The 25,141-nt window shown below is 37.9% G+C and overlaps 1 protein-coding gene across 5 annotated transcripts in view; it reads right to left on the bottom strand.

Moving 5' to 3' along the window:
• Cdc14a (cell division cycle 14A) overlaps positions 1–25,141 on the bottom strand; it is a 172,158-nt gene that overhangs the window by 80,382 nt on the left and 66,635 nt on the right. For 4 of the 5 annotated variants that reach the window (XM_078026825.1, XM_078026824.1, XM_078026827.1 and 1 more), the window contains 2 exons: positions 17,439–17,518; positions 2,129–2,195 (listed from right to left, as the gene is read on the bottom strand). In XM_078026825.1, coding sequence (XP_077882951.1) covers positions 2,129–2,195; positions 17,439–17,518 — 147 coding nt within the window. Of the gene's footprint in view, positions 1–2,128; positions 2,196–16,902; positions 17,214–17,438; positions 17,519–25,141 lie in introns of those variants that run through there. The other variant, XM_078026828.1, reaches the window with a different exon arrangement.

Genomic DNA, 25,141 nt, shown 5'->3' with positions numbered 1-25,141 from the left:
AATTCTGACAATACTGGTATAGGCAATTCGTTCCCAAAAAGCAGAACAAGTTAAACCTTTTAAAAAGCAACTTTGTTCATTTATACTCACCATTCCAGAGAAAACAGTGAGAAAAATATGTTCTAAACAATCTACTTTTCTTCGTTTCTCCTTATTTTTAAAGTGTATGCTTGCATATGTGTCTGCCTGTTCACATAACATATGACCTACGCTTATGACAATGTTAAGACATCAAAGCCAGAAAAATATCTTCCCTAAAAAGGCAAAAATGTGGCCACACTTTGAGTGCCCATTATCACAAGGGTTCTCCCCACCATAAAAACAGCCCAGAACATGGTACATCATGTAAGGTAGTATACACAGGCCAAGACTTCTCCCTTGCTTAAAGATGTGTGGAACATCTATCAGATCCTTTAAAATCTCATCTATATTTGGGAAGACCCCACCATCTGAGAAAACAATAAGTTTAGAGAAGGCTGTATTCATGACTAAAGTCCACCTTTCCTGTACAACAGGAAGCATGTCATGAATTTCTATATTGAGACACCAGTTACCATAATAACGGTCAGGGATATTCCAGTGAGAACTCTTTCTGAATTTTGTGTTGTAAAAGAAGCAGCACCTACCAGATGGAAGGATAGGCTAAATAACAATAATAATGACAATAAGTAAATCACTTTTTCCTCTCAGGCATTTTCTCTAAATGCTATAATTATGGGTTATGTGTTGGGTAATATCTCCATAAAATCTTTTAACTAGTATTTCTGGAAGTGTATTTCCATTATACTGTTGGCAAGGGTGGGCTAAAGCATCCTTATAGCTTTTATGAGAAGAAAAATTTATGAAAACTATTTTCAAATCTTAGAGGCTTTAAAATCATTTTTTAAACAAAATATCAGGACTGGGGACAGGGTAGCTCAGTCATGGAGCACTAATCTAGCATGCACAAGACCCTGAATTTGATGCCCAGCACCACAGAAAAAACAAATAAAATATCAAAGTCAGAAACAAGCATACATAAAACAAGCAGCATAATAATAATAAACTGTTTATCTCAATTCAAACATATCAAAACCAATTTTATATTACAAAAAAGAAACTTGTGCTAGCATCCTACTGACACTATATATATATACTGACACTATATAACCAATGGGTTACATAACACATACATTTCTGACTGATAACAAATCACAACTTTACGTCCAAGATGGAATTGTGTACTTTCAGAACTCGTTAAGAGTAATCACAGGATAGCTTGCATGTCTTCTCAGTTTATAAATTAAACATATCCCAAAAATATAAAACACAACTAACTAACTTCAAAGTGTATCAAATTATCTGGAGGGGCTGTTAAAACACAGACCAAAGGGCCCCACCCCCAGAGTTTATGACTCAGTCAGTCATGGGCAGGGGTGAATTAACAGAACAGTGGCTTAGATAACTTCCTGTCTCTCTCCCACCAAGATCTAGCTTGATAATGAAGCTCAGTGGGTAACAAAGAAATGTCACTGGCACAGCTTCAGGTAGAAGTGATCAATTTGGCCCAAAACACAAATAGTTTAAATGAGAAAGAGAGGCGTCTCTCCACCCAGGTTACCCTATTGTCTGTGCAGTCTCCCTCCATATCCAAAGGGGTTGGTTCCAGTATCCTTCACAGAAACCAAACTCTGCAAATGCTCAAATCCCCTATTATTAAATGGTGCAGTATTTGCTTATAACCTACATGCATCCTCCCATGTACTTTAAATCATCTCTAAATGACTTATAATACCAAATACAATGTAAATGCTAGATAATATTGTATTGTTTAAGAAATAATGGTAAGGAGGAGAAGTCTATAATGTAGAGTAGAGAAGCCGGGTTTTTTGTTTTTGTTCTGGTTTTTTTTTCACTCCCCAAATATTTTCCATCTGAGGTCGGCTGAATCATCGAGGAGGAACCCATAGATACTGAGGGCCAGCTGTACTTTTCAAATCAATCATCATTCAGGAAACGAAAACCCTTCAGAGCTCACTAGCTCCCCTCTCTCTTCTCCAATGGCAAACAAGGGTGTTGGAATTATTCCTTTTCTGTTTTTTTAAACTACTGTACAAACTACAGCAAAAAGAAAAAAAAATGTTATTACCTTTCTGATTCCCTGTAAACAGTCGAGGATGGTGAGATTGTAAGTGCAATTTCCAAAGGAAGCATCCCTACAAACATAAATAAACTTAACATTAAAAACTTGCATTCAGAATTTTCAAGTAAAATACCTATAGCAGTTTGAGATGCGCTTGCTCAACTTCATGTTGTCAATATGACAAAACTTACGTAGCATGTCAGAACCTACTGGTTAACTATTCCTGCAACTTCACAGAAGCACTTCTGAAATTGCTCTAATTCAACAAGCAGAATTAATAAGAAAGCAGATTCAAGTCTGAACTCCAGAGTCAGACTGCTTTGGTTCAAATTCTCACTCTGCCATGTACTGGGTAAGAACTTGAGCAAGTTACTTTACCTCTAGGAGTCCTGGTTTCTTCATCTGTTGAAACAAAGTTAATGACAGCAGCTAGCATTCATAAGGATTGATATTGGATTACATTAAAAAAAAAAATAGGTAAAGTCCTTCAAATGTGCCTGGCACAAAGAAAACACTTAAATGTTATTACCACTCTTATTAACAGTGAATTGAGCTGTTTGGTTAAGTAAAACATTCATCATTACAATAGGCCTTTTGGCAGGGACCAATCTTGTGAGGAGTGTGATAAACACAGCATTATAAAGGTAAGGGGGACACTGTATGTAGGTCAATAGAACCTAGTAGTTACTTTCATGAATTAAAAGCCATCTCTCCTCCCTACAGGGAGCAGGGAGAGGGCTGAGGAAAATACAGTCACACTTCCCAACAGACAACCTCCTGGGATCCATGAGGGCTACTTATGCACCCTGAGGTGCTCCGTCCAAAGAGTGGGAACTTACTGCACCAAAAATTGAGGGCTTCATGCTTTATTTAAGTTTTTAGAGCAACTCAGCAGATCTACTTCAGGCAACATAAAACTGAAGTATCAAGTTCAGGTCAGTTAAACAAGAACTGGCACTGGAGCTTTAACACTAGCAATGTTCCAAGGTGTCTGAGGCAAGAAACTTGACCTCAAGTCTCTTGGTCTCTGCCCAGCCCCCACTGCTGACCCAAGGAGGGAGCCCATGCTAGGCACCTGCCCTGACAAACTCAAGTCCCACCCAAGCAACACCAGTATAAGGATAGCTCCTGGGAGAGAGCCAGAAGATGTCCAATGGGAGAACACAATTTTTAAGGGCTTTCAACATAATTAACATAAAACAAAGCTTTATATCACTAGCCATCAAACGTACTTAGAATCTGTGGCTGCTAAGCCATGAATTAAAATGTAACCCGAAATTTACTGAGTTTTGGGTCCTGATAGCCTGATACAAATCTAGTGAGTTAGCCAAGGTTAACAGAAATGGTGCTTAAATCCTGAAACTTCAAAAGTAACCTATGTAACTAGAAGGATCAGTTCAGATATTTAAATTGATTTCAAGAGGAGTTTTGTTGTTTTGTTATTGTTTTCAAATACCATCTGAACTTATTTCAGTGAAAATAAAATGTCTTTTCAACTATCTTTAAAAGCTATAATCACTTGCTAAGAAGCAAATTTTAATGACTGATACCAGATAAAGGAATAGCTGGAGATCTAAGATAAAATACTAGTTTTTATAAACAATTACACATTCCTTTGCAAATACTTGTCTCTTTGGGGCAAGGATTCAGAATCTAGGTTCCATGGACCCATTTTTTAATGATCTAACATTTTCAAATGAATAAAATAAAATATATAATATTAATGAAAAACCGATTTAAATAAGGTTATCAAAACATTAAAGAAAAAATTTATAATACCTCAAAATACACTTTTTAAGTTAATATATGACAAGCTCTAGTGACAGTTCTGATAACCGCTGTACTTTTCAGTTTTTATTTAGTTGTAGATGAACACGCAATATCTTTATTTATTTTATGTGGTGCTGAGGATTGAACCCAGTGCCTCACACATAGGAGGCAAGCACTTTACCACTGAGCTACAGCCTCAGCCCCCAGAAATAATATTTTAAGATTTAACAACTGCAATGTGATATAAAAATGCCTGTGATTTCTAGTGACAAAGTCAAATATGTTGCTAAAGCCACTATAGTTCACTTCCAAATTTTATAATTAAATTTATACTATAAATTATAAGTTTAGTGAAAATAAATATAATTTTCTTTTCTCACCTAAATTCACTAGCACTCAAGTAGATCAAAAACTACTGCTTTAATTTTTTACAAAGAAAATTCCTTTATATTCAAAAAGAATAAAAAACAAATTTATAAGAATTGGAGGTACTTCCCATTCCTTTAAATATATCTTCCTAGCCTCGACTAAATGATTTCACAAACAGACCTAATGTCTGCAAACTATGCTGAGACTATCCTGCTATCTCTTGTCCTGTCACAGCCATAACTGTTCCCAAGGACTGAAAAGACAACTCTGAGCTGGGCACAGTGGTGCACACCTGTAGAGCCAGCTACTCAGGAGGCTAAAGCAGGATCACTTAAGCCCAGGAGCTCAAGGCTAGCCTAGGTAACACAGCAAGACTCTAAATAAATAATATAAATAAAATAAAATTGTTTTCAAAGAAAGAGAGCATGCACTCTGATGACTTAGTGGTCAAATCTGCACAGAGGCAAAGCTGGGAGAGATGAGTTCATATGCCACGGGACAGAATAAGGATACAGAGCAGTCTCAGCAAACTGGAAACACGAAAGTTTACAAACTGAAATATATAAGAAGGAATGCCATGAAATTCAGTAATACCCTTCTGACTCAAGGAAGGAGATGACACATCTCTTTTGAGCACCTAGGATGCCAGCTAATTTAGATACATCATGACAGCAACATAAAGGAACAGATTCCAAACTTGCCCCCACACCAGGGAAGAGAGAAATGGTTTATTAGTAACATCTGGCTCATTTACAGACACAAGAGAGTAAATATACAGTGAAAGGACACAAAAACATGTTATATATTCCCTGGGGCCCAGGGCAGAAAGTCAAGGAGGAAAATTAAGCCCAGGAATCTACCACCAACCCAGAAACTCTTTCAAAATACTTTTTCAACCCTAGTGTAATCAATCCAATGTGGACAGGGAGAATAAGGAAAGAGAGAGAGAGAGAGAGAGAGAGTTTTGAAAGCTGGAGATCAGATGAATAAGTGGTAAATAAAGTTGAAGGCCAAGAAAACTGAATACCAAGCTGACAATGGGGAAACAAAACAGAACTAACACAATTAATACCAGATAATTCTCAAAGGCTGGGTAACCAACAGGACAGGGTTCTTCTAGAAGTCAGAGTAAAGCACATTCCATCAGTAAGATTTGAAAGCCCATTAAAGTTGAGAGATTTTATTCTATAAAAGTAATATTACCACTCATTTTATAAATCAGTCCTCCTTGTTGATTTTCATCCACTACTCAGAATCATTTGAAGATAAAATGGATTGGTCCTGAAAGGTATTGAGGTACCTGCCCCACCCAATGTTCAAACTTGAATAGGAATTTTTCTCATCCATGTTATAACATGAAATGGATCTCAGGGGTTAGGAAAACAATAGGCTCTATTAGTCTCAAAAGTTCTTTCCTCTGCTGAAATTATATCATTATTTAACACTATCAATATTATTTTTTCAGATCCATAGCTCTCTCCTGGATTCTTCCAAAAAGAATTTAAACACTTTTAGGTCTCTACCATTTTTTAAAAAGGACAAGTCATCCAAACTCTGTTGACTCCCCATTTTGCTTCAGATATCAGCTTCTTTTGTGCCCCCTCTTTAAAAGAAGACTCTCTAGGGGAAGGTAGGGCCTGGCTCAGTGGTAGAGCACTTGCTGAGCATGTTCAAGGCCTTGAGTTCGATCCACAACACAACCAAAATGAATTAATAAATAAATAAACAAAAACAGAATATACCTGTAAAGAATTACTCAACTTCCTCCTTGAAACGCACAGTTTAGTGGGGTTTAGTATGCTAGGAATGTTTTACAACCCCATCATCATTAATTCCCAAACACTTTTATCACCCCAAAAAGAAACTATATGATCATTTGCAGTCACTCCTCATTCTCCCTTCTCCCAGGCTCCTGCAATCTCTCATCTAGTCTGAGGACCCTTTGGCAAGCACCATCTTACTCAACATGTCACATGAGTATCTTCCTTCTTTGAATACTATTTTCTCTTGGTCCCTGGATTTTTCCTTCTGCCTGTCCAATCACTACTTCCCATCTCCTTTGCAAAGTTACCCTTCACTTCCTTCTCCTTAGAAGTTAGACCTCTACAAGGTGCAATTTCAGCCCAAATTCTTCTCACTCCATTCTCTCTCCCTAGACCAGGAGCTCTCAAACTTCAGTGTGCACCATCATCACCTGGATAGTTCCTTGAAACATAGATTTCTGGGCCTACCCCAAGTTTCTGACTCAGGTCTAAGACAGGGCCTAAAAATTTGCATTTCTAACAAGCTCCCAGGTGGTGCAGATGCTGCTAGTAGGAGGAAACACATTTGGAAAACCATTTGCCCTAGACAATCTCATCTACTTATCTATCTACAATGACACTCAAATACATCTCTCTAGCACAAACTCCTTTTTTTAACATTTTATTTTTTCTAATTAGTTAAACATGATGGCCGAATGCATTTTGTATCATTGTACACAAAGGGAGCACAATTTTTCATTTCTCTGGTTGTGTATGCTGTAGAATGGTACCATTTGTGCAATCATTACATGTACCTAGGGTAATGATGTCCTTCTCATTCCACCATCTTTCCTACCCCCGTGTCCCCTCCCCTATACCCCTCCCCCATGCCCAATCCAAAGTTCCTCCATTCTTCCCAGGTCCCCTCCGGCAATTGTAGATCAGCATCCACTCATCAGAGAAAATGTTCAGCCTTTGCTTTTTTGGAATCGGCTTACTTTGCGTAGCATGATATTCTCCAACTCCATCCATTTACCTGTAAATGCTATAATTTTATTCTCTTTTAATGCTGAGTAATATTCGTGTGTGTGTGTGTGTGTGTGTGTGTGTGTGTGTGTGTAGATAGACAGATAGATAGACAGATAGATCACTTTCTTTATCCATCCATCTATTGAAGGGCATCTAGGTTGGTTCCACAGTTTAGCTATTGTGAATGGAGCTGCTATAAACATTGATGTGGCTATGTTACTATAGTACGCTGATTTTAAATCTTTGGGGTATAGATGGAGGAGTGGGGTAGCTGGGTCAAATGGTGGTTCCATTCCCAATTTTCTAAGGAATCTCCAGACTGCTTTCCAGAGTGGTTGTGCCAATTTGCAGTGCCACCAGCAATGTATGAGTGTGCCTTTCCCCCCACATCCTTACCAATATTTATTGTTGCTTGTATTCTTGATAATTGCCATTCTGACTGGAGTGAGATGAAATCTTACAGTAGTTTTGATCACAAACTCCTTCTTAGAACTCCAAAATAGTATAGCCAATAATCACCTATGTGATATTTCCATTTGGGTGCCTAAAACTCATTGTGTAGGAAATATCTCTCAAATCCCGCCTCCTCCCCAGAAACCAACAGTGACAACTATCTGGCCCTCTAGCCCTCCTGGTCTACATAAATGATACAGCTTCCACAGTCATCCAGGCTGGAAGCCCTTCCAGAAGCCTCTCCTTTTCTCTCTTCCCCTTGTCCTATCCTTCCTATGTTTTTCCCTCATATGTACCTTTTAATGCATTTTACCCTCCAACTCCACTACCACTGTCTTTCTATATCTACTCTCTGTCTTTAATCAGTTTTCTTCATTGGAACCAAAGTGGTATTTTTAAGAAGCAAATCTGATCTGGTCACCCTTCACCTGTAACTCTTCACTAAGTTCCCAATGCTTTCAAGGTAAAGTTCAAATCCTCAATAGGGATGAAAGGCCCTGTGGCTGGTCCTGCCTGCTTCACATGCTTCCTCCTTCCTGCTCACCTAATTCTCTGGTCCCAATTTCAGAGAACCTCCCTAAGCTCTGAGCACTTGGCTCTCCCACAGGACCTTTGCCTCTGCTAGTCACATGTTCTTCCTGATTCTCCCTTAGGCACCTAGGTTGCCTTCCCCCTCCTTCAGATTTCAGCTCAAACACTACACCAAGCTTAGGGAGGACCCTCCAGCCCCATCCGGACTAGATCAAGTCTCCCAGATTTTTTTTTCTTCTTCTTTGGCTTTAACTTCAATTTGAAATTATATCCTGGTGTACTAATTTCAATTCTCTGCCTCTAGCTCTATGATAGTTTCAGAGAAAGTAAGATCTATATGTTTATCATTCACCACTGATTCCTCAGTACCTGGCACAAAATAGACAGTAAATGTCTATAAATAAATGTATAAATTAAGTAAAGGAGCTTGAGGACTCATCCCAAGAAAATTTTCTATATATTTCATGATTACTTTGTTAACTTAAGTAGCCTAATGCCTTAATTCTCAGTAGCAAGAACAACTTTCCTTGCATTTAAATCCCTCTGTCCATTTAAAGTCATTTCCTTCTGTTCTCTCTGCCAAAGAGTATTTAATTAAAGAAAGTTAAAAGCAGTGATGCTCCAGGTAGTTTGCTCTTCCTTTGTCGGGTGTTATTAAACACACTGGCTTTATAAATAACCCATGCTTCAGAGAGGCAGAAAGAGCTTTGAGGATTTAAACCACTGTACCAATGTGCCAAACAGTTTCAACTCTCATAGGTTTTTTTTTGGCAGTTATAGTTCCCAACTGTTTACTTAACTATTGGTCTGCTTTTTTCATTCATTCATTCATTCATGCATATATACACTCATTCATTCATATTTGTTGAACCAAATATTTATTAAGAAGAATGAGAGCTCATGTATTTTTCCACCTCCCCATAAAACAGAGGAAAGTATGCACACCCCTGTGGCTCAGGAAAACTACAACTCTTTCCCTTATTTGTCATGATAGTTTGACCATGTATTGCATTACTCTGTTAAACTCATCAACACAAGGCTACTCTTCATTCAGGAGATATGGTAATACTTAAACATCCAAGGCTTCTATCATTCATCTCAGCTGAAGAATAACTCATGTGTCTCTAAACCCAATACAGAAGACTAATGTTACAGTCAACCACTGTCTAGAGACATCCAGATGCAAATTTAGCTCAGCCTCATGCTTAACCATCTAACCTTCATCTATTCCAGCAATTCTACCTTTCTAAATGTGACTTCTGGCAAAACAGTGAACTAAACCACATAGCCACGATTAAACAATTATAAAAATCCATAGAACTATAATAAGTGTAATAAATACTTGTTTAATATGAAAGTAAATCAATGAATATTTGAACAGAAGCAGCAACTGGATTTTTCATTTGTTTATGTTTTAGCATTTACTTTGCAGAAAAGCAAAAGAAAAATTAAATTTAAAAAACCTAAAATCAACAACCATGGTGAGATACTAAACAAAAGGGCTTAATTCACTGGTGCCCTAGAGCTGTCTTGTATAGCCTTCTCAGAGTCAGTTGTTAAATAGAAACTTTCTGAGCCCAAGTCAGCAGTCATAGTAATATTTGCACCACAAGAACCAGCAAACATTTTATACTCACTGAGATGCTTTACCAATATACCTCCACTTATAATCTACAAATCTAAGAAATCACTCATAATGAAGCAACCTTGTAAATGTTTCTAAAGGGGAGATGAAATCAGAGATGAAAGAACATATTTACACTACACAATAAGAAAGTATTTCTGGTAATGAAGTTGTTTGAAATGAAGAATGGAGAAAAAGCACAGTATCAACAGTGTGGAGACTACACTATAGAATTAAAAAAAAAAACTGATGGTAAATGGACTAACAAATACTGGGAATGACTATGACCTAAATGTCTTGGGTCATGATTCTTCATAAATTCTCAGAATAACAAGTAACTAGGAGATATGCAAATATTTGCAGAGCAATGGGTTGAAAAAGATCTCAAAAGTCATCTCAGAACCCTGTAAAGCACTGATCTGAATCCCATCCTCACACTCACTCCGAGAATGTGAATTTCTGAAGATAGAAAATGTGTGTTCTTTATGTCTGTGTGCCCAGAGAATAATACAGTGTTGGGTGCATTAATATGTTGTAGTTGCTGATGAATGAATAAAGAAATGAATAAATGATCATTACCAGGAGTTCATTTATCTTCGCTGAACACCTCTAGTGGCTGAAAACTATTGATCTTTCAAAGTAAAAATTATTTTTCAAAAAAAAATTTTTTCTGATACTAGGGGTTGAACCTAAGGGTAAACTACCACTGAACTACACCCCCCAGCCCTTTCTATTTTTTTCCCTGAGACAAGGTCTCACCAGGTAGCCCAGGCTAACCTCAGACTTGCAATCCTCCTGACTTAGCCTCCCAAGTGGCTAAGATTACAAATATGTGCCACTGCTAAAAAATTTTTAACTATAAACTAAGTAACAAAACATGCTCTAAATCATTGCTATCTAATAGAAATATAATGCCAGTCACAAAAGAAAGCTGCATACAATTATAATTTTTTCAAAGCCACACTAAAATAAAATAAAAAGAAATAATTCGTTTTAATAATATATTTTGTTTAAACCAATATGCCCAGAATATTATCATTTGAGCATGTAATCAACATAATTTTAAGTATTTTTTACATTCTTCTTTTAAACTAAATCTTTGAAACCCAATTTATACTTAGTATTTATAATCCATCTCAGGTTGGACTTGACGGATTTCAGGTGCTCAATAGCATGTTAGCTAGTAGCTATCACACTAGTAAGTTCAGCCCTAGACTATCTGAAATTATATTAGAACTAGACAATGCCCCCCAAGTGACACAACTGTCTAAAACATATCCCAGTTTCCAGCCTCTGTACAAATCCCTTGTATGCATGTACTAGCCACAAGAAAAAGAGTTGAATGTTTATAACTTTTAGGTCTATAAGATGAAAATGTATTTTTATAAGAACTAGTGGAAAGAACAAAACCAAATGGTTGCATAGTGCAGGGCCAAACGCTGACCATAACCAGTACCTAACAAAAAAAAAAAAAAAAGGTTACACAATTTCCTGCTTCTCATATTTAACCTCAGGCTATACATAGTTAACCACCTTTCTAAAGAAACAGGTGAAAATTCAATTCTAAATTGTTACTTTAAAAGGTCACATAAACTCAGCAGGATAGAATCTGTATAGAACTAGCAATAAAACCATAAAAAAAAATAGACCAAAAGATGTGCTCTGAGCCTTTGATGAATATCTGACTGACAACTATTTAACTGCATTAATTTTTCTTTAAAAATAAAAATAGTGACAAATTGTCTTTAAATTGTCATAAAGGTAAATAAACATTTGCAATCATGTTCAAAACTCTTTATCAACTAAGATTGGCAATGGAAATATAACATAAAGTATCCAAAACCCTAACTGCACTAACCCTACTGCAGAAACTTTGGTAACACTAAGCTTTCAGGAATAACTGAAAAAGGACTTTGAGACAATTCTTACAGTGCAAATCACTGACACATTACATTGTCTTGTTCCAGGTGACCAAAAAAAAAAAAAAAAAAAGAGTGTATGTAACTCTCCTACATGTGTATTTAATGGGTCACAGAAACCCTGACAATTGTTTCTGTTTTCACTGGATAATGGTGCTTATTTGCCAATTTAACAAGAAAAATCTGATAAAGAATCTGTTTTTTACTGTGATCCAAGTTACTCAAAATAAACCCCAGCCACTGAGAATAGATTCAACAGTTTGGACTGAATAAGCCATCTATTTTCAACACTCAGGAAACTGGCACACCCTCACTATTCAAAACTAATGTCAATTTTTCCATCACACCACACATCAAAATCAAAGGTTTGCCAAATACGGTATGCCTATAATCCCAGCAACCAGGGAGGCTAAGGTAGGAGAATCACAAGTTCAAGGCCAGCCTCTACAATTTAGCAAGGCCCTAAGCAAACTTAGTGAGACCTTGTCTTAAAATAAAAAACAAAAAGGGTTGAAGATAAGACCCATGGGGCAGAACTGACCCCAAAGATTAGTGCTGAGAAGTAGCAAAAGTAGTTGAGAAGTAAAGAAATATCTTTAAAAAGTTTCCACATTTTTGAAACTCAAAGAAAACATGGTAAGGAAAATTTATCCTTCAAAGTACAAAGTCAATTACTAAACACATTTTGACAAAAATCACAATGCTATATTTGAACTAAGCAATATCTGGTTCAATATTTTATGTGAAGAGACATATTTTATAATTACAAATAACACCAGCACATGTTTACTTTTCTTTAGAAGAAAGAAAGCAGCCTCATGCCAAGATTTAAGTGTTTGACCCTTCTGAGCCTTTGTTAAAAGACCTGCAAGTGCTGGCATGCCCAGAAGATCTAGAATAATTGCTTTTGAGATTTCCCATTAAGACTCAGTTACATAGCTCAGCAACTATGGTATCACTAGGAGTCATCCCCAAAACACAACAAACACCTCCCTTAACACAAACAGCATGAGTCCATTTTTAATGATAAATGTCATGAAAGGATTGCCAGTGGGAGGTTTGTGGATCCTCAGGTCAGGGAAGATGGTGTGGCCTCACATCTGCTTTGAGAAAAAACTTAAATATTCCTGTTCACCTTAGACGAAATACCACTATTTGGGATAAGCCACCTATTTCCAAGATCTGATCCCAAGAGATATTTTTTTTGTTGTTCCACACAAACGTGGATCAGGAAAAATGCCTCAGAGTGTTTCAAATCTGTAGCTCTGCCAGATGTTCATAGAAATGGGCGCAGGGGTGGGGGGATCAGTACTTTGGAAAGCTGTGGGTTAAATAAAAAGATGACTTCATTACTCAGAACCAGTCAGAATCTTTAAAATGGGAGCGTACTTTATAAGTCTCCAAGATGGAGCAGTCTAAACTTATTTGATCATTGAATTTGTTTTGTTTTGTCTTGTTTGGGCCATGGTATATCTTAAAGATCAGTTTTTCACATCAGCCGCATATTCACACATAGGTAGTTTTTAAAAACTCTAATACCCAGACTTCACCCCAGGTCAACTGCATTAGAATTTCTAGGGGTGGAACCCTGGCATCAATAGTTTTTATAGCTTCCCCCGTGTGCACAAACGTGGATCAGGAAAAATGCCTTGGAGTGTTTCAAATCTGTAGAACCAACTTGAGAACCAACATATCTTTGGGAAAAAAACTGAACTATACATTCTATTCTCTTCTTCAAGCTAAAAAAAAATAAAAAATAAAAAAAAAGCTGCACAAAATTACAAACAAAGAAAAACTAATGACTAGAGTTAGGCCATCCCTACTTTATTCAACCAGCTTTATTCCACTAGACATTAGCCCAACACCCTACCTCTGACACCTCCGTCACCTCCATCACCTCCACACCTCATCATTATTTTTCATGCCATTCTTTCTAGATAGGTCTTCAAAACTGGGTCCCTGGACATAATTTATTGTTAGCATAATTTTATTCCCCTTTGAGTCTGTATGCCATAGAAAATTTGTGGTATTTTGCAGGTTTAGGAATCATCACCAACACCAAAAAACTTGCCAAGCTGATACATACAAACCGATAAACCAAGAAGTTGGTATCAAATGAATTTTAACACAGAAAAATATATATACCTCAAAGAAGAGTTGTGACACTTAGATTAGTTAACTTTCAATGTTTTGTGAAACTTGAAACTCCTACAAGCACTGTTTTATGAGTGTCCAAGAGCCTACACCTGAAAGCCATCACCATTACCTCCATGAAAACAAGGTGGGACTACACTAGGGGCCAGTGGTCTTGTGGAACTTTAGACAAGAGGCAATTAATATGACCTCACAGAATATACACTAAGTCTGGTAGTATACTGAAGGGAGGGAACCTCTAAAAGACTCATCTCAGGCTTGCCAATTTAAACTCTGCTGACTCTGCCCCCAGGACTGAAAGGCCCCTTGTATCCTTGAAGGCCGGCTGCCAGGCCCACACTGAGATGGGCGGACAAAAAAGAATTCAAGGAGATGGAAATACTCTCTCCCTCTAGTTTTCAGCTAGAATCACTCTTGATAAACACATTGACTGTTCTTACTACAAAAGAAAAGCACAGTTTGACACAAACACCTTACAATTCAGTGGAACACCCTAAGACTGACTCGCAAACGGTAACACTGCAACACTCCTGAGTGTCGCAACGAGACAGAAATTCAACTATCGCTATAGTCAACTGTACTTAATTTAATCAAGAAGTCAGTAAAGCTACACAAATCTTTTTCTAAATCTGTCTCATTTCTAGTGAATTTTTAACTAGGTTAATAGAAGGCTATAATTTAAAAATTTTAAATATAAACCCAAATAGAAAAAACAATCAGGTCATCTTTTTGGTTATAATAATGGACCTATACTACAAGCACCACATTATTACTATCCTATCTAGTGTACTGTTAATTTTTTAAAAGCCTATGCCACAAAAAATGATGCCTATGAACAAAAAGTTATAGCACCCAAAATCAGCACTTAGATGGTTATGCAAAGCATATGCCACATAAACAAAAAGTTATAGCACCCAATGGTTATGCTTATTTCCATGCAAGTGTTCTGTGGGTCCTAACCCCCAGATCCAAAGTTACACCTTACTTTTCAGTATACCCATCACACCTATCTCCTAACCCTAGTAAAACCCTGTAATTGTTTTGCATACTCGTACTTTCTACGAACTATACAGACTTCCCCTGCAGTAAGTATGAAGGCATCCTAATCATCTTTAGATCCAAAGGAGTATCACAGTGGCTGGCATAGAAGGAATAATGTACTTATTTTATTCTCTTTGGACACAAATGGAAAAGAACTCAATTCCAGCTATTGAGAGTAGAGTCAGCCATGCAAACAAATAATTATGATACAAAATGTAGGCTTTAATATTATGTGTAGTACTGTAATACATAAAACATAAAACAAAATTATAGGTAAACAAACAAATAATTATGATACAAAATGTAGGCTTTAATATTATGTGTAGTATTGTAATACATAAAACATAAAACAAAATTATAGGTAAAGGACTGGCCAAGCTTCTTCAGATAAATGAGGAAAGGCTTTACAGAAGTGACTACTCAAATAAATGTCTGAGAAATAAATAAATCTTGAAGAAGAGCATTGTTTATATTGATGATAGCCTTTATCAAAAGACTCTAAAATTATAGCACAAATGGGTACATAGGCATTGCAGTAAATAGTACATCTGAACATACCAACCACACCTTCAAAAGCCTTCAGATCCTCTTTTTTAAACAATTTTAAGCAATAGCAAGGTGTGGTGCCTGTAATCACAGTGACTTGGGAGGCTGAGACAGGAGGATCATAAGACTAAGGCCAGCCTCAGCAACTTAGCAAGATCCTGTCTCAAAATGAAAAATAAAGAGGACTGGGGGTGTAGATCAGTGGTAAAATATCCTGGGTTCAGTCCCCAGTAGCCCCCCCCCCATACACACACAGAGTATTACACTAGGCACAGGGATAATGCATTAGTTCATTTAATCCTAGAATAGCCCGGTAGCCATTTTACAGATCAGGAAACTAAGTCTCAGAGAAGACAATTTGCCCAAACCACTTACACTTACTATAAATAATGAGAAGTAAACTGAAGCTTCAAACCCAGCCTCCCTACCTCCAAAGCACATATTCTTAACTACTTTGCTTAGAACTGAAGTAGAATTATTAGTATTATCATTATTTTCTTTTCTGACAAAATAGAACTGTATTTCATAAAGTGCTTTCAAATGACAGGAGGGAAAAAAAAAAACCTCTAAGTTTCCTTAACACTCTCCTGTACATAAGCCACCACGGGTTTCTCTGCCCTTCTGTCGGCAGTCGCCATGAACAGGAGCTGAGCATGGCACCCTTAGCTTGGGTGATGGAGGTGTGGAACTGGCTCCCGCTTTCAGCCTGAAAGCAGGTGGACCTCACCTTCACTAGGCAAGGAATTACAGCTCTGGGAGTGGGTGTCCCCCAATGGGACTGGGCTACACTGCCCTGAAGCCCAATCCCTTGCTTCATTTGGGTGGAACTTTCTCGAGTGTCTTCCCCTCAATAAATAGGGTTTCAGGTGTGCTCTTTCTTTTGCCAGCCTCTCTTGCCTCCCTCATGGGAGCTGGGGCAGAGGAGCCCTCACTGAACCCCAAGAAAAAGGTACTTTCTATGCCTGTAGGATTTGTTCGTGCCAGCCCAATTCACCTGGAGTGACCCTGACTCCCTTCAATGGCTAAGGGCTTATTCTCCCAAAGGCTGGAGGGGGTGCTCCTCTCAGCACCCCATCCTTGACCTCCCTACAGCACTCTACGGCTGCCTCCCAGGTGCCCCCTCCTTCCTGCCTTCACACCCAACTGTGTCCCTCTCTCTCCTGTGGTCTCAGAAACGGGTGGGAATCTCCTGGGTCTTAAAGGATTGTTTCTTATTCTCTCAAACCTTTACCAAGAAGAACCCTCTGAATGTACAGCAGAGTGGGAAGACAGCACAGAGGCCCCTGGGGTACCCAAATATACCTCCTTATGATAACAGTAACAATAAAAAGCACTACATATGCTTATAGGTTTCAATACACAAATAAGCAAAAAGGGAAAATTATTTTTTAAATTCACAGTTCTATCAGAGATTGCTGTTTTGGTAGTATTTTGGTTAAATTTGGGTTTTGGGGTTTTTTTTTAATCAATGCTAGAGATTCAACCCCAGACCTGGGGAGCCAAGGTCTACCACTGAGCTATACCCACAGACCCCTTCTACTTTTTAAGCAAGGTCAAGTTTACCCTAAATTTTTTTTTTAATTTTCTTCAGGTGATACTTACATAACTTTCTTTTCCAACACTGTAACAAGAGACACACTTCCGGAGGATGTAAACTCCATGTGTGTACTAAACAGGGCGTCTAGGGTCCCCACCAAACCCGTGCTCCTGGAAGGTCCTTGTTCCATATCCTCAGGACCTGACATGAGTCACAGCTCAATCGATGCTCATGGAATTAAAGAATGGAGGAATCAATGATGTAGATTATTAAAAGCAAACAAAGCTCGACACGGTTATTAGTTCCTAAATTAGGCCCTCTTTGTGCTTCAAGAAAACTGTCAGATTATAGAGAGCGATGTAGGAAAAAAAAATTAAAATAAAAGATAAACTCCTAAAAGGAACAAGACATTTTATTCTTACTAGCTACAGGGGGGTGGGGATTATGCAAAAAGAAATAATAAGAGAGGAGGGAGAAAAAAAAAAAAACAACCATCAACCTCATTTCCTTCCATAAAGCATCCTGTTCAGTCTTAGACAATTTAACTGTAGAGCAGCCGGCTCCCTAGTCAGGTCTAGCCAAGTCTTGTGAGCGGTCATACCTGAATGGAAGATAGGGGGGATTTGAGCCAGACAGCAGTGCTCTGTAGGCTTCTTCAGGTGTCTTCTTTAAATAGATCACCTAAGACAGAGAAATAGTGACATTTAGAATACCACACCAAAGAATGACACAAAACTAGTTACTCACCAAATTTGCATTTCACTTCTTCCACTTATAGTGAAAAACCTCATGAGGATATGTTGATCTTTAGACAGCAACCAAAGTGCCCAAGTTTCCTTTTCAGCTTGAAGCTGAGGCTCAAAGATGGGTAAAAGGTTAGAGACAGAGGGCAGATTATTTTTGTTGGTTTGTTTTGGTACTGGGGTTTGAACTCAGGGGCTCTTAACCACTGAGCCACATCCTCAGCCCTTTATTTATTTTTTTTTAATGCAAGGTCTCACTCAGTTGCTTACAGCCTCACTAAATTTCTGAGGCTAGCTTTGAACTGGTGATCCTCCTGCCTCAGCCTCCCAAGCCCGGGGGATTTACAGGCATGTGCCACTGCTCCCGGCTTTTTTTTTTTTTTTTTTTAATGATTCAGAAAATTCATTATTTTGAGATGTGGTATGGACCACCCAGGAATTAGTATTTCATACATCTTTATCATATTAAATGGATAGGAGAAAACACAAAGTATTAATCTGAATAGAGTACAAATCTGAAAAGGGTATCTAATCTGTCCTCTTGGGAGATGCATTTAAAATTCCTACTTCTTAGTATTAATGACCTTTTTGCAGAGAGCAGATTCTGGAAGAGGTAGTTCACCTCTGCACACCCAGAAGGCACAATAGCAGGGGACACCCACACCTCCATTGTTACACCGTGGGCTCAACAACGACAAAAACAGGCCTCTAGTGTCTCCCATAGAAGATCTCTCATGAGTTAACTCAGTGATTGGCAAATTTTGAAATACGTCTCACAGTGAGCACTATACCCATAAGACATCTACTGAGTTCTCTTATCTGCTCTGAGGAAAGCCAGTGTTGCTCTCTAAATGTTCAATGACATCACAATAAAATGGGAGCGGGGGTGGTATTTGTTAAGCGTGTTAGAAAACTTAGTGGCTTGGCCCTTTATCCCAGGGATACTTAATCCCTCTGTACAGCATGAAAATTAATCTTAAACAAAGAGAGGAACAAAAAGGAGCTCTTTCAACCCGTAAACAACCTCCACCCAGTCGACGCACGCCTACATAGCATATGCACGCACTGTGTTGGCCGCTGGTTCTTCCATTAGTAGAATTTACATTATTGTGGAGCAAAGACAATAATTAGCAAAAATAAAAACAATCTAAGTGCTGAAAAAGAAGCAAGCAGGTTTCTGGAGAGAGAAACAGAAAAGAGGTGGTTGATGGATGGCGGTCAGGGAGAGGTCTCTGGCGCTCAGGTGGCGCTCTAGAGGGTTTGGGGAGAGCTAAGGGATAGGAGGAAGGATCTCCCAGGCAGTGAAAAGGACAAGGACAAGGCTGGTGGAGGTGGGAAAGAGCTTGTGAGCTTGGGAGGGCTGGGGTAGCCTGTAGGACAAGCCAAGCAATGACCAGAATGTGAAAAACACCACAAACCATGGAGGGATTTGGTTTTATTCGAAGTGTAATTTAATGTCTTAATTTTGGGCCAAGGGCATAGGTACTTCTCATTTATAGTTTGAATTTAATTCCCCAAATCCTCTCTACCAAAAATTAATGGCATTATTTCCTTAATGTCTCCCAACATCAAAACAGTATGCATTTCTATTACAAGAATGGCAGAGTCCCAGTTACTTAAAAAGTAGGGTTTTTTTTTTCTCTGTACTTATAAGCTTCTTTGAGCTTTAAGCTATTCTACTAACAATATATCACATGTATTTACTTATTAACAATTTCAGGAATAGGAAGCACTCTAATTCTGAATTCTCTAAAGAAAATTAAAATAAATGATAAAAAGAAGTACATCTAACTTTAATAACAAGGATCCATATTCATTTGGCAAATAAAGAGAAAGTCTAATAAGGCATACACCAACCTAAGTGAATTGAGGATGAAACAAAAACAGCACCAAAAATGAATTAACCTTAAAAGTACTGATCTAGACAAGTGGCACAGATTCCACAAATAGAGAATCACGACTCTAGTTCCAGCTCAAATAATTATAAATCCATTTCAGTCAACCCTAGCTTCCACGACCATTTGCAGGAACCAATGTTACAACATAATTTCACTGCACCCTAATGGGTAGGTTATGTAACAGTGTTGGTCGTAAGGCAGTGCTACAGCAATTGAAAGTTGACTAGGCTGCTAGAAGGGAAAGCTGCTTGTAGAAAACCTTCTGTGTTTGGATTAGATAATTAAAGCTTATACGTCAACCTTTGAAAAGCAAAAATACATTTCCCTCCTCGGGAGCAATTACATTAATTCCCTTTAATTTTGAGGCAGTGGTTCCGCAGGTTCTGCAGTCACCGGCCCACATAAAATGCTTCCCCTACATTGGTGACCCCACAGGGTTTCGCTCCTCATCTTACCTGCATGACTTAGCACACATGACCCATGTTCTCACGCTGTAAGATGAGAGCCTTTGTTTTTATTTTTATCCCGGTGCTAAATTATTAATAAGTGCAAAATGAAACCCAAAGGAGGCCATTTAAATTCCAGGAAGAATCCCGGGGCATCTGTTACAGGTTGACCTTTTACAGCCTGAATGTAGGTACTTAGGGAGAGTGGGAAAATGTTTTCCTGATACACAAGGGCATTACCGAATGAATGCATGCTAAGTCATTAGAATACAGACTCTCATTTTTCCAGAAGAAAATATGGCATGTATTCCTATGCCAGCTCTTCTTACACATATCTTCTAGGAGAAAGAGAAGGAGGGGGAGAGAGAGAGGGAGGAAAGGAGAGAGAGAAAGAGAACAAATACAGGCCTGATTAAAGCTCAAAAGGAAAGTAACATTTACCAGATTCAGAGAATCTGGGGCTCAGAAAGGTTTACCTTTCCAAACTTGCACTGTTGCTCTATGGTGGAGTTAGAATTTTTGAACATGTATCTGACTCAAAAGAAAGAAAAAATGAACGCTTCCAAGTTCCTAAATGCCATTACACTTGATTTGTACAATTAGGTGACTTCAAACTATTAACTGTTGCCTCTGAGGAATAGGACTAGGGAAGCATTTGAGGTAGAAAGGGAAACTTTCTTTTTTTTTTTTTCCTGAGCTCTTTATTTTTTTTTTATTATTGGTTGTTCAAAACATTACAAAGCTCTTGACATATCATATTTCATACATTTGATTCCAGTGGGTTATGAACTCCCATTTTTACCCCAAATACAGATTGCAGAATCACATCGGTTACACATCCACGTTTTTACATACTTCCATACTAGTGTCTGTTGTATTCTGCTGCCTTTCCTATCCTCTACTATCCCCCCTCCCCTCCCCTCCCATCTTCTCTCTCTACCCCCATCTACTGTAATTCATTTCTCTCCCTTGTTTTTTTTCCCTTTCCCCTCTCATCCTCTTATATGTAATTTTGTATAATAATGAGGGTCTCCTTCCATTTCCATGCAATTTCCCTTCTCTCTCCCTTTCCCTCCCACCTCATGTCTCTGTTTAATGTTAATCTTTTTCTCATGCTCTTCCTCCCTGCTCTGTTCTTAGTTGCTCTCCTTATATCAAAGAAGACATTTTGCATTTGTTTTTTAGGGATTGGCTAGCTTCACTTAGCATAATCTGCTCTAATGCCTTCCATTTCCCTGCAAATGCCATGATTTTGTCATTTTTTAGTGCTGAGTAATTCTCCATTGTGTATAAATGCCACATTTTTTTTATCCATTCATCTATTGAAGGGCATCTAGGTTGGTTCCACATTCTAGCTATTGTGAATTGTGCTGCTATGAACATCGATGTAGCAGTATCCCTATAGTATGCTCTTTTAAGGTCTTTAGGGAATAGTCCGAGAAGGGGAATAGCTGGGTCAAATGTAGTTCCATTCCCAGCTTTCCCAGGAATCTCCATACTGCTTTCCAAATTGGCTGCACCAATTTGCAGTCCCACCAGCAATGTACAAGTGTACCAGAAAGGGAAACTTTCTATTTTGTATTCTCTATCACTGTATTTTGTACAGATAGGTTCAAATTTGTTTTTTAATGCAAAGCAACTCAATCCATTATGAACTCCTAAGTATACCCTTTTTCTAAAAATAAGATCTATATTTAATACTTTAAAAGTTGTCACTAGATATTCTAATATTTCTAAAAATATTTTATGAATAATACTATTTTCAAAGTATCTTCTAAATATTCTGATTTTTCTTTTTCTCCTTCTAAGGGGGAAATTATGTAAGACTGTCTACTCCTCTCACTTGCTCTTAGTATACATAAGCCCAGTGGGAGAGCCAGGCATGGTGGCACACACCTATCATTCAAGATACTTAGAAGGCTGATGCAGGAGAATCACAAATTCAAGTCCAGCCTGAGCAACTTGGCAAGACTGTCCCAAAATAAAAATTAAAAAGGGTTGAGGATGTAACTCAGTAGTAGAGCATTCTTAGATTCAATCTCCAGTACCACAAAATAAAAATAAATCCAATGAGAAGAATTTTTCCAAACTTTCGATCAATACAACTTGACAAAAGCCACCTGCACAGCTAACTAGTGGCTTGATTTGCCACACCAAGTTAGTAAGCAGTACATGCATCACTTCTATAAAATCTACCTACCTGGTTAGGAAAGCCTAGAAACCTCCTCCATAAAATAACATTTAACATAGACATTTTTTTTTTAATCTTTAACTAAACATGAGTCAGCCAATTAAAGTGAATGGGTTTTTTTTTTCTTTTTAATAGACTTTACTGCCAGGTACCAAGGATGCAAATAACTCCATTTCATAAACACAAGACTCCTAAGAGCCAGGATCATCAACAATATGAAGTTTTTATTTAACAACATAAAAACAATTACAGTACTTCAAGCCAGAATAATTTAGATTGTTTACCAATAAGTTAATGTTGCCCAAACTTCAATTAATTATGTATTAACTTTCCCAGCTTCTATCACCTATACCACCGTGTACTACCATTTCTCTCTAAACAGACATGCTCTTTTAACTTAATCAATTTAATGAAGGGTTTTATATCATTGCAATAAGTGAAAACCTGTCACTGAATCTACACATAAATGAATACTCAAATACATAACACTTAAAATTTTAAATGTTTGTGTATATACAGCACACACTGACAAACAATATATCAAATATCAAGCTTGTACTAATTTTATAAAGGAATATCAGACCAACATGTCAAATTAAATAAAATCTTCCAATAATTAATCTGCAAATACTTCTAAATCATTTTTTCCCACTTTAAAAAATAAACTTTATTCATTTGGTAGCGGGGATCAAACTCAGGGGGACTTAGCAATGAGCCACATCCCCAGCCACTCCCTTCCCCCTTTTTTCCTGTATTTTTGTATTTTATTTAGAAACAGGGTATCACTATGTTGCTTAGGGTCTCACTAAGTTGCTGAGGCTGGCTTTGAACTGGCAATCCTTCTGTCTCAGCCTCCCAAGCCCCTGGAATTACAGGTGTATGCCACTGCACCTGGCAATTCTAAATCATTTTGAAAACTAACTCCTATGGTCACTAAATCCTTAAAGCCTTTAAAAAATAATATATGAGATTTTCAGAGACATCTTAGAATTCACAACTATACTTCTTTACTCAGCTAATTTAATCTCACTGATCTGCAAGCAGTGATTCTTAAAACAATTTATATAAATGGCTTAATATAGAAGTTGAAATCAGACTCTAGTCATAAATTCACTAGTGGTCTTTCCCTAGGGACATGTGCCTTAAACTTTACCATGCTTTTAACTTTGTTTTTAGTTGCTATTATTTCCCCCCACAAAAAAAAAAAAAGCTTTACAGCAAAGTGTACACACACACACACACACACACACACACACACACACTGATATCTTAAATATATTTTAAAAAGAAATCTACTCCCCCACGCCGTGTTAATTATGTTTATATTTTGTGAAAATAAAAATACTCTTAAAGGTCCAACTTGGCCTTCTGAGTGAGTATTCTTCAATTTTCACAGTTGATTTCCTGTGGTTTGCTTAACATTACACTTGTTTTAAAAAGAGGAAACAAATGCTGAGAAAAGTCCTTCCTGGTTAGGTACTGCCACTGGAAATCCACATGAGAGCCTAACCATTTCTGAGTCAAGTTCTTCCAAACGGAGGTTTCCAGAAAACAGATATTACAACTTGATGTCGAGAAGAACTAAGTAGAACTTTCCAAATATAGAGGACACACCAAAAAGGAGAACCTTTCTTTAAAACTTTCAGAGTAGGTTTGGCGCACACACAGAATACTAAAATTGGGCATCACCAAGATGTCACTATGACATGTGCCTTGGGCTTTAGTCCATTAATCAGCAGTCACATTTGCGCCCTATTGCTAGCCCATATAACTTAAAATCATCATACTTTCAAGATGGCACTTGAGGATGGAGTGGGCAAACACAAGAAGAAAACATTTTTTTCCCTGTCTGAAACAGTATAGCGCACTCACTTGATCTGAAATCCCCTTTCCCATCTGTAATTCCTCCCAATCAGCCAGACCCAAACTTTCAAGCCTTATCTTTGACTCCAGCCTCTCCTTCACTGTACCACACACACATCAAATCAATACTCAAATGATGGGTTCTCTCTCCTCAGTCTCTTTTAACTATGGAGGAGATCCAAGTTTGGGATCCTGAAATATACCATTTGAGGAGAGAAGGAAGATACAAATATCTTTTCAATTTTTACAAAAATGCCACCACTAGACCCTCCAAAGAGAGGGCCTGAGCTAGTGAAGTCCCTGACTCATAGGTTTCATGAGCTCCCGGGTGAATTTCCACCTGGCCCTTCTTTCATGACTATCCACTCTTTATTTCAAACTCATATCTCCAGGCTCAAAGACTAACACCAGTCTCTGCCTCCTCCCCATGCCCACTCCAGTACAATCAGCCCCCTGCATCCACCTGTGCTACTGTAGATAAAGCACATTCAAAAAAGAAATAATAGCAGTACAACATAGTAGCACAATAGTGAAAAATTATATATATAATAAATTTTTTAAAATTTAAAACAATACAACTATTTACATAGCATTTACATTAAATGTATTATAAGTAATGTAGAGATGATTTATGGCATATGAGAGGATGCGCCTAGGTTATATGCACATACTACACTATTTTATATATGAGACAAGAGCATCCAAAGATTTTGATATGGGGTGGGGACTGGAACTAATTCCCTGAGGATACCAGGGGATGCATACAATTCCAGAGGAGGGCTCTCCAAGTCTCAGTCCTGCTCAAAAAGCCCAACCCAGACCACCAGCCCTTGGCCAAGTCATCACCTCAGTCTACCTTTCCAGGTCAGTTTGTTGTTTTTCCCTAAATGAACCTTACCTGCTAGTCTGAACGTGTCACCGCTCCCTAAACATACTTGATACCTCTGGCATCTGAGGCCTTCTTCCTAGAACACTCTCCTTACCATCTCTGCCTATTCAAATTCTTCCCATTTCATTAGCTAGTTCTCCAGTTTTCATTTTATTAGTTCACTAACTCAAATACCACCACCTCCACAAGGCCTTTCCTCTCCAACCCAGAAACCCTGCCCTTATTCCTCAGACTCGAGAAGACGACTCTCATCCATAAGAGTGATCACAGACAT

Source organism: Ictidomys tridecemlineatus, chromosome 11 (assembly GCF_052094955.1).
Source record: "Ictidomys tridecemlineatus isolate mIctTri1 chromosome 11, mIctTri1.hap1, whole genome shotgun sequence".
Classification (NCBI taxonomy): Eukaryota; Metazoa; Chordata; class Mammalia; order Rodentia; family Sciuridae; genus Ictidomys; species Ictidomys tridecemlineatus.
This window is presented reverse-complemented; position numbering and strand designations above follow the sequence as displayed.